The sequence below is a fragment of the Triticum aestivum genome, chromosome 2B, assembly GCF_018294505.1.
Source record: "Triticum aestivum cultivar Chinese Spring chromosome 2B, IWGSC CS RefSeq v2.1, whole genome shotgun sequence".
Taxonomy (NCBI): Eukaryota; Viridiplantae; Streptophyta; class Magnoliopsida; order Poales; family Poaceae; genus Triticum; species Triticum aestivum.
Genome location: NC_057798.1, coordinates 727,604,662 through 727,614,746, shown reverse-complemented (window position 1 = coordinate 727,614,746; position 10,085 = coordinate 727,604,662). Strand labels below are relative to the sequence as shown.

The following is a 10,085-nucleotide window of genomic DNA, read 5'->3' as shown; positions in this document are numbered from 1 at the left end:
ATCGCGGATGATGACAGAGTCAGGGCCGGCGAACGAATTGGTGCAGGTGGTGCCGGAGGAACCGAGAGAGGCCATGAGTCCGGGATGGGAGGTGGTACGGCACGGCGCGGGGAGGGCGACGCGGCGAGGAAGAGGCGGCGTGGTGTGGTAGGGGCTGCGCGGCTAGGGGCCGTTAGGGTTAGGGAGGGGAGAGCGGAAGCGAGGAGAGTGGGCAGCGGCTGGTCATGGGCGGCAGCATGGCGGCATGGAGCCGCGGCGACAACGGCGGCGTGAGGTGACAGCGGCAGCTGGTGCGGCGGCGGCGGCGGCGATGAAAGTCACGGCGGTGGCAGCGGGGATGAAAGTCGTGGCGGAGGCCGGCAGCGGCAGAGTGTTAGGGTTTAGGATCGGAGGTATGATATCATGTTGGAGACGAAAGTTTTGACAATGCAACTCGATGTAATGATCGGTGCATAACGCACATATATATGAAATATAATATGGGCCACAACCTACACTATACAATGACTAGGAGATGGACCAAGATATACAATATACATGCATAACAATATATTCAACAGCGAGGCAGCAGGCAACGACGTTAACAGGGTGAACATTTCATGCAACGGTGGGCTAGTCACATACCTGGTGTTGTCCGTGTAAGTGGCGATCCAGCTCACTTGTAACCCCGTCTTGGATTTTACAAACAGAAGTATTGAAATACCACCGTCTTTACTACTCCCTCCGTTTTTTAATATTTGTCTTTTTAGAGATTTTAAATGGACTACCGCATACGATGTATATAGACATATTTTAGAGTGTAGATTCATTCATTTTGCTCTGTATGTAGTCACTTGTTGAAATCACTAGAAAGACAAATATTTAGGAACGGAGGGAGTAGGAGCTAAGCGGGACCTTATCCACCCCATCGCCTTGAAGTTCTAGAAATCATTATAACCTTCAGAGGCCTAGTAGCTCAGCCGTCTTCTATATTTATTTTCAAAACGGAGGCATAAGATTTGCCTCATCCATTGATTAAGCAGAAGAGAATTGCCCGATTAATTAACGGAAAAACAGGGCAAAATCGTCACAAACCGCTGAACGGCACACATAAACGTCCCACACACACCTTTACAAAGAGTGCCTCGCCAAGCTAGCACATAGGCGTCGTCGTCATCACTTCTGTCCTAGCAGGCGTCATCGCCATCCCTAATCACCGGGCAAGCGACTCCGACTTCGCTGTGGACGAACACCGACCCAACTCTCACCGCATAGGTCGTACAGAAACACATGAAGATCCGTGGCAGAACTCAGCCACCCGCGTCGAGGACAGCGCAGCTCCGACTCTGAAGGAGAGATCCAAAGAAGAACTAAGCCAGGCTAGCGCCGTGGAAGACCACTGAATAGACCACCAAATTTAAAGTTTTAAACTAACTAACTAATCGAGGACAACTCAACGCTATCTGCAGATCTGTAACATAATTTGTTATATGTTGCACTACTCAGGGCACGCTCATGTCAAACACGCATCATCTGCCGCACCATATTGTTATGCTTCGGTTGTTAGGAGTCCTATTAAGATAGACTAGGTTGTTAAGGTTTATCTTTATCTAGTTATCTTTCTTTCTCTTCAAGATGTAATCTCCGACAACTTGTATGCGCTGTATAGGGTGGTGTGTCCCTGCTATATTAACATGTACACGTCGCCCACATCAGGTAAGACGTTTCCACCATCGCACATGATAATCAGAGCCTTCCTCTTCCAATCTAGTCTCCCGAATGCATCTAGTGCATAGCCATGTCTTCATCCTCCGGCGCCTCCCAACCTAGCCTCAATGGTCAGGTCACCGAGAAGCTCAACCGCACGAACTACGTGCTATGGCGCACGCAGGTCACACCCCACCTGCGGGGCGCCGATGTCTTTGACTATGTCGACGGCCCGCGCCGAAGCTGGCCAGACTCCACGTCACCATGACAAGGATGGCAAGGAGACTTCTGCGCCCAACCCTCTCCACCCACTTTGGGTCCGGGAGGATCAACATGTGCTTGGCTATCTGCTTAGTACCCTCTCCAAGGGAGGCGCTGGTCGCGGTCACTGCGATCACCACGGCGCGCGAATTCTGGGTGGCACTGGCGGGCATGTTCTCGTCCCAGTCACTCATCCGCGTCAACAACATCAGGACTGCGCTCATCAACACGCAGAAGGGCAACCAGTCGGTCGCCTCCTACTTCGCCTCCCTGCGCGGCCTCGCCAATGAACTCGCCGCCGCCGGCAAGCCTATCCAGGATGACGAATTGATCTCGTACATCCTCCATGGCCTGGACGTCGACTACCAGCCGCTCGTCTCCGCCCTCGACGCCCGCGTCATGCCCGTCACCCTCGACGAGCTCTATGCCATGCTGAGTAACTTTGATCAGCGCATGGCCCAGTTCCATGGCTCCTCTGGCGGCTTCAAGTCTTCTAACAACGCCGCATCCCGTGGCCGTGGTGGCGGCCCTCGCTCGCGTGGATCTCCCACAACAAGGGGTGGTCAGGAAGCAACAACAATGGTGGCGGCGGCTCCTCCAACTCTCGCAACGGACGCTCCACCAACTCCAAGCCTCGTCATGGCGGCGGCTTCGACAGGTCTCGTCCAGATGCATCCCGCTGTCAGATCTGCGGCAAGCTTGGGCACATGGACAAGGACTGCTGGTATCGCTACGATGAAGATGACGACTCCTCCCAAGACGAGGACAAGGTGGCTGCAGCTGGGGACGGCTCCTACAGCGTTGACACGAACTGGTACGTCGATAGCGGGGCTACCAATCACATCACCAACGAGCTCGAAAAGGTCACCATGAAGGAAAAAAAGGATGGCAAAGACCAAATCTATACTGCCAACGACGAAGGTATGAGGAACAGTCATGTTGGTCATTCACTTTTTGGTACCCCTCGTCAGAATATTCATCTAAAGAAAATTTTGCTAGTTCCTAGTGTCGATAAGAATCTTCTTTCTATGCATAGAATTGCCATTGACAACCATGTCTTCCTTGAGTTTCATCCTTATTTTTTCTTGATCAAGGATCAGGCAACGAAGAAAATTCTCTATCAAGGTAGATGTGTTTGAGGGCTCTACCCGTTGATCCCGGAGCGTATAAGATTCAATAAACAAGCCTATGGTATTGCCAAACTCTCGTCAACACGGTGGCACGATCGATTAGGACATGCTGCTTTCTCTTTAGTTGAAAAATTGCTTAGGAAAAATAAGCTCCCGTATGTTGGTGAGTGTGATCTTGAAACTATTTGTGATTCTTTTCAATGAGAAAAAAGTCAATTGCCTTATCCTATATCTACTAGTGTTTCTACCAAACCCTTGCAATTAATCTTCTCTGATGTTTGGGGCCCTGCCCCCAGTTCTGTTGGTAGACATACCTATTATGTGAGCTTCATAGATGACTACAACAAATTCTCTTGGATCTATCTTCTAAAGAGAAGATCCGATGTCTTTCAAGTTTTTCAAATCTTTCAAGGTCTCGTTGAACGAAAAATCGATAGTAAGATCATTGCAGTTCAGTTTGATTGGGGAGGAGAATACGAGAAATTAAACTCCTTCCAAACCCTTGGCATATCACATCATGTGTCATGCCCTCATGCCCATCAACAAAACGGCTCTGCTGAACGCAAGCACAGACACATAGTTGAGGTTGGGTTAGGCCCCCTAGCCGGCGCATCAATGCCTCTCAAGTTCTGGGATGAGGCTTTCCTCACAGTCGTTCATATCATAAATATGCTTCTTAGTCAAGTCATTAACAATGAAACTCCACTAGTAAGACTTCTTCACATTAAACCCGACTACAAATCTCTTCATGTCTTCAGGTGTGCATGTTGGCCCAATCTTCGCCCATACAACAAGTGCAAGCTCATGTTTCGCTCAAAACAGTGCGTTTTTCTAGTCTATAGCACCCAACATAAAGGTGTCAACTGCCTCGACGTTGCCACTGATCGTGTCTATATTTCACGAGACGTTGTCTTTGATGAAACCAAGTTTCCATTTGCTGATCTTCATCCCAACGCCGACGCTCTCCTTCGCCAAGAGATTCTTCTTTTGCCTACTCATCTCTCCGGTGTTGATCAAGGGGGAAACAATTGTGATGATCAACTGCTGACTAACCCTCTTACTGATGATGTGCATGAGCCTTGTGGTGTCACAGGTGAAACAGCGAAGAAAATGGCGAAAACAGAGAAGAAAATGGTAAAGAAAACGCTCAGCCAGAGCCATATTTCATGTGCCTGGGATCTGGAGACAAATCCTCCTCGGGATCTGTTTGCCTGCAAGGCACCAGATCCTCCTCGGGATTGGCGGCAGGAGACGCGCCAGGGGTGCAGTCTACATGCATGCCCGCCACAGACCAGGCGCGCGCCACACTGTCGTCGCCCATGGGCCGCGGCACGACACCTCCTCCGCGCTAATCGTCGTCTGACACACGTCATCCCGCAGTTGGCACGGGTGGTGCACGCTTCACCAGCCAACCTGTGCGTTACAAGCGACGCCACTCGGCTCGCTCGACCAGCATGGGGCCCGAAGCTGGCGCGGGATCCAGCGTCGATGCGCCCGCGCCCGACGAGCGCCCGACCCGAGGCTGATTCGCCATCATGTGGCCATGATGAGCCCGCTCCTCCGGCGGGATCTTGTGCGGAGTCTACACACACATGACTGATGTCTTTTGCCATAGAAAATCTGAGCGATGCAGAACTTGCTGCTGCAGCGCATGGATCTTCCTTGAGATCGGCTCCTGCAGAAACTCCTATTCAGGCTGTGGGATCCTCTGCGGCTGGAAATCTAGCCACTTCTCCGCGGCGTACACGATTACAAAAGGGAGTAATACAACCTCTTGACTACAAACGCGTAACAAAATATGGCATGGTTTGTTCTACAGGTGAACCGGGTGAACCTCATACTCTAGAAGAAGCACTTGGTGATGAAAAATGGAAAAAAGCGATGAATGAAGAATACCTGGCTCTAAGGAAAAATAACACATGACACTTAGTTCCTCCACAACAAAAATTTAATTGATTGCAAGTGGGTATTCAGGATCAAGAAAAAATCTGATGGAACTATTGACCATTACAAAGCTAAGCTCATTACAAAGGGATTTAAACAACGGTATGGCATTGACGTACTATGAGAATACTTTTAGTCTAGTTGTTAAAGCTGCAACCATCCGTCTAGTTTTGTCTATTGATGTTTCTAGGCGCTGGAGTCTCAGACAGCTAGACGTACAAAACGCGTTTCTTCGGTGTTCTAAGCAACCTCGTGGGTTTGAAAGCAAGAATTCTCCCTCTTATGTGTGTAAACTTGACAAGGCACTTTATGGGTTGAAGCAAGCACCGAGAGCATGGTACTCTCGACTCTGTCATAAAATGCAAGCACTTGGCTTTATTCCATCAAAATCTGACACTTCTTTGTTCATTTATAACAAGTCCAACACATGCATATTTGCTTTGATATATGCTGATGATATAATTGTCACAAGCTCATCAAATGAAGCAATCACAGGACTGTTGAAAGATTTGAATGCAAATTTTGCTCTAAAAGACCTTGGTGACTTGCATTATTTTCTTGGAATTGAGGTGAAGAAACATACAAATGGACTTCATCTCTCTCATGAAAAGTATCTGGTAAAAAAGGCTGGTTTGCAAGCTTGTAAGCCTACACCTACTCCATTATCCAGCTCAGAAAAGCTGTCTCTCATAGAAGGTAATCTCTTGAGTCAAGAAGATAGCACAAAATACGGAGGCTTGGTAGGAGCACTTCAATATCTCACTCTGACCAGACCTGGTATATCTTTTGCTGTCAACAAAGTATGCTAGTTTCTTCATGCACCTACTAATGTCCATTTTACTGCTGCAAAACGCATAGTGAGATATGTCAAAGGAACTTTGAGCATTGGCCTAGATTTCAGCAAATCATCCTCTAATCTGGTCAGTGCCTTCTCTGACTCTGATTGGGCAGGATGCCTGGATGACAGGCGCTCCACTGGTGGTTTTGCAATTTTTTTGGCACCGAATCTGATCTCATGGTGTGCTCGAAAACAGGCTACTATTTCTAGATCCAGCATAGAGGCAGAATATAAAGCATTGGTGAATGCTACAGCTGAAATTATATGGGTTCAATCCATGCTGAAAGAACTGGGTATAAAGAACACACCAGCTCCATGTCTGTGGTGTGACAATCTTGATGCAACTTATTTGTCTGTCAATCCAGTTTTTCATGCAAGGACAAAACATATTGAAATAGATTTTCACTATGTTCAAGAAAGAGTTGCTCAAAAGCAACTTGATATTCGCTTTATTCACTCCAAAGATCAGCTTGCAGATATATTTACAAAGGCTTTGCCTGTGAGAAGCTTGGTGAAGTCATTGGGTGTACATAAGTATAAATTAACAAATGGATAAATCATGAACCAAGGCACATCATTTTACCGATATACGTGTAATAAAACAATCTCAATCATTAAAAAAAACTGATAACAGGGGCACGAAGTGAATATCCAATACATAATGTAATTTGTGCAATGATATATGGGGTTGGAAACTTGGAACAATGTTTACACAAACATGAAAATGGTTCATCACTAAAACACAAAGTAGACATGAGTATCAGTAATAACCAAAAGGTGTGTTACAGAAAAACATGGAAGGTAAAAACGAATTGAAACCCAAGGTTGCAAAATATTGGTTCTACTTATTTCCTCTTCACTTTTTTTGACCAAAATGGCTCTTATTAATTAACCATCGAAGTTTTTTCAAATTACATTGTTAATTTTTCTTAATTAAGGAGGGAGCTCCCTGAATGAGTCGACCCTGTATCCTCTCCCATACTGTTTTTTCCTGGGGGCTTTCCTTGGTTAGGAGTTAGATACAGGTTATCCTTCTACGAGAATTAAGCATTAAATCCAACAACATAGCTACAATAACAAAAGAAATAGGGTTGCACCTTCATGGTCATTCCTCATGCTGACGAGGCAATGGTTCCTCTGTTCCCTTACCTGTCCCGGCTCCACCACCACCAAGATTAAGCAGACCGCTGCAAACAACATCAAACGCAATGGGATCACATAGTGAAACCTGGACGTTGAAATTCACAGTAGAAAATTCAATAATAATGTAACTGCAGATGCCATGAACTGGAAATTTTCTTCCAATAAGGAGTGAAGCTATAAGTCACATGTTACAGCCATATCATACAAAACTGAAAAATATACAACACTTGAACATTTCAGACCTAAGATTTTGGTATAATCCAGAATCCCACATCTGCAGATCACCATATGATATTTTCCTAAATTTAGTTTGTGAAGAACAAGGCAGGCCATATATATACAGAAGGAAACCAAGTGCTGATAGTCTGCATTTTTAGGTTACCAGGATTTCATTGTAATCCAGATAACTTCAGACAAATCACCTATCGACAAGAGAGCAAAAATGAAGACAGAGGGTAGTAAAAAATAGCATACTTACGTCTGTACTATAAGCTTACACCTCTAGAGATTCCTTGCACATCCCCTCACTTTGGCATAGCTCTCTTCCGATGGTTTCACCGAATCAGGTTCAGGTTCTCCGAAAAGCGAAAGCATTGGGGCGAAATAGCAAGTGTCCTCAAATTCTTCAAGTTGCCCTTGTATTCCTTCAGCACTTGCTCCTTGCTTCATCTGTCGAACCACATTCTTCATTTCCATATGCAGGCCATCATATTTCTTTCTCTCAGCCCTTCTCCTCTGCCGGACTTCCAGTTTCTCCTTTTTCTGGTCCTCTAGCTGGCGCATCCGTTCCTCCTGCTGGCACATCAGCTTCGCTGTCTGCTGATTATCTTGTTTCTCCTGCACTTCCCTTTTATCTTGTTCCTCTAGCTTATACATCTGGTAAAGCCTCTTGATCAGATTCTCAACAGGGACCGTAATGTCTATGAAATCAAGATCGGTGCTGGTGTACAACGATTCCTCCTTGAACTTGGAGGATACATAGAACTCCCGCTCAGTGAAGCTCAGGGCTACGGTTACAGACCAGCCGTGCAACACAAAGAGGATATCACCAAGCTTGACACCAAGACCATTCACATGAGAGATGATGGAAACCCCCTCGCCGCGGGGCAGCCTCTGGATCACGGCGACCTCCCTGAGAGGCAGAGAGGAGCCCTCCTTGAAGATGCCTTCTTTGGGACGTAGCCACTTCTTGTAACTCGTGTCGGTATGGTAGGATATCGCACCCGGCTGCCCGCCCTCCCCTGCCTGTTCCAGACGAAATCCATCCGGTCGGATCACCAGGCGCGCGACCCGCAAGGCGCAGGTGTACCCGGGCCGCTCGGGAGGGAATATATCGTACTTCTTCATCCACCATGACACCTGCGCTTTCTCGGCGGACGCCTTCATCTTGAAGAGGAAGAAGGGGAACTTGGGGGCATTTCTGCTCCTGTCGACGGGGCGTATCCACTTGTCCAGCTCGGGGTCGTTCCTGTTTCGCTTGTCGAAGGACGCGAGCAGCTGCTGGAGCAGGCAGGCGTGTATCTCCTCCTCGGTCTTCAGGCCCGTGCGGATGGCGGCGGAGAGGGTCTCCTCGGCGTCGAGCCCGCTCCGGACGGCGAGGTGGAGGATCTTCTCCGCCTCCTCGGCCTCAAGTCCGCACTGGACGGAGTTGTCGACGAGCCTCTTCACTTGCTCGGCCTCGAGCCCGCTCCGGACGGCGACGTAGACGGCGACCTCGGCTTTGAGCCCGCTGTGGACGGCGAGGGATACGGCCTTCCCCCTTTCGACGGCATTTAGCCCGCTCCGATAGGCGAGGGAGAGGGCCTTCTTCCCCTCCTCCGGTAGCTTGACACCCATGTCCAAGGACTCAGCCTCCTCCCCCTCTGCTCCGGCTAGTCGCGACGGAGTTCCGCCGCCGACGAAATTTGAGATCGAGATTAGGGTTCCTTTGGGGATGGGAAGGATCCTCTCTTGCCTCTGTTTCTCCTTTTTTTTTTCTTTTTTTGAGGTGAAGCCTCTGTTTCTCGGGCTCCCCTTGTTTTTGTTGGGCCGTGCAGTTCCGCTCAATCGACTGGGCCAGATGCTTGTTCGGTGCCTACTATATCTGGCCAAACGGGCCGATTTTTTTGGGCCGGCCCGGCAGCACGACAACACGGCACGTGACGGGCCAGGCCCGGCACGGGCTAATCGTGTCGTGCCAAGCACAAGGCATGCACTGGGCCGTGCCTGGGCCGCCACCCTCAGCCCGCGTGCCAGCACGGCACGACACGAATACTAGCGGGCCGGCCCGTGGCACGACACGACACGTAGCACGGTGGCACGGCCCGATTGGCCCGCCTCGATCGTTGGGGGAGCGGGAGAGGAATCCTGTCGGGCGGACTGCCGACGCGCCTGGATCATGGGGACAGTGGGGGGGCGGCAGGCGTCAGGGGGACAGCGTTACAACAGGCAGCGGGGCCCAGACGCCCAGTCCTCGATCGATGGGGGAGCGGGGGGCTCGCTCGGCTCGACACCCAGGCGAGGCGACCATTGGGAGAGGTTTAGGGGGAGGTTAGGGTGGGTTTAGAGCGGTTTAGAATAGGGTTTAGGTATTTATTTAAGAAAATTCATATATTCAAAAATTTGATCGTTAGAGGGTCAAATTTATTCGAAAAATGACCAATTTTTTGCTATAAATAGGGCTGCCCAGCCCACATATTTCTCACAGTCAAACATGGATGACCATGACAATACTAGCTTCCCACTCTCCGATTTCGGTCTTGGGGATATGTAGTATAGTCTCTACCCTAGTAACACCGATCACACTACCATGCCCCACCCGAGCAACATGTCTATACCATGCCCCCACCCAAGCAACATGCCTATACCGATCATCACACTCTCGAACCCCATACCGATCCGAGTGCCGAAGCTGAAGGTCACACCAATTCGAGTAGTGGGACGGTTCCTCCACCACCATTGGTGTAAAGCAAAGAGGTCGTCGTAGAACCTCCATGGTGTGGGAATCATTCGATGAAGAAATCTCCATGGTGGACGGTGTCGGGAGGGTGGTTGCAAGGTGCAAAAGGTGCAAGAAGGAGTATACTGGAGAAGCCAAGGGAGGA

The 10,085-nt window shown here is 49.0% G+C and overlaps 1 protein-coding gene and 1 pseudogene across 1 annotated transcript; one reads left to right on the top strand and one right to left on the bottom strand.

Moving 5' to 3' along the window:
* Nucleotides 1-2,256: 2,256 nt before the first annotated feature.
* Nucleotides 2,257-2,395, top strand: LOC123047834 (uncharacterized; annotated as a pseudogene).
* A 4,123-nt stretch (nucleotides 2,396-6,518) lies between these two features.
* Nucleotides 6,519-8,983, bottom strand: LOC123042322 (uncharacterized). The gene is made up of 2 exons (XM_044464796.1): nucleotides 7,481-8,983; nucleotides 6,519-7,046 (listed from the first exon to the last, which is right to left on the bottom strand). Exon 1 carries the CDS (start codon nucleotides 8,836-8,838, stop codon nucleotides 7,504-7,506), a length of 1,335 nt encoding a protein of 444 aa, XP_044320731.1. The 5' UTR covers nucleotides 8,839-8,983; the 3' UTR covers nucleotides 6,519-7,046; nucleotides 7,481-7,503.
* Nucleotides 8,984-10,085: the final 1,102 nt, after the last annotated feature.

Bases quoted from the DNA above. Each gene is read 5' to 3' on its own strand.
- LOC123042322 (XM_044464796.1), bottom strand. From the start codon at position 8,838: ATGGGTGTCAAGCTACCGGAGGAGGGGAAGAAGGCCCTCTCCCTCGCC.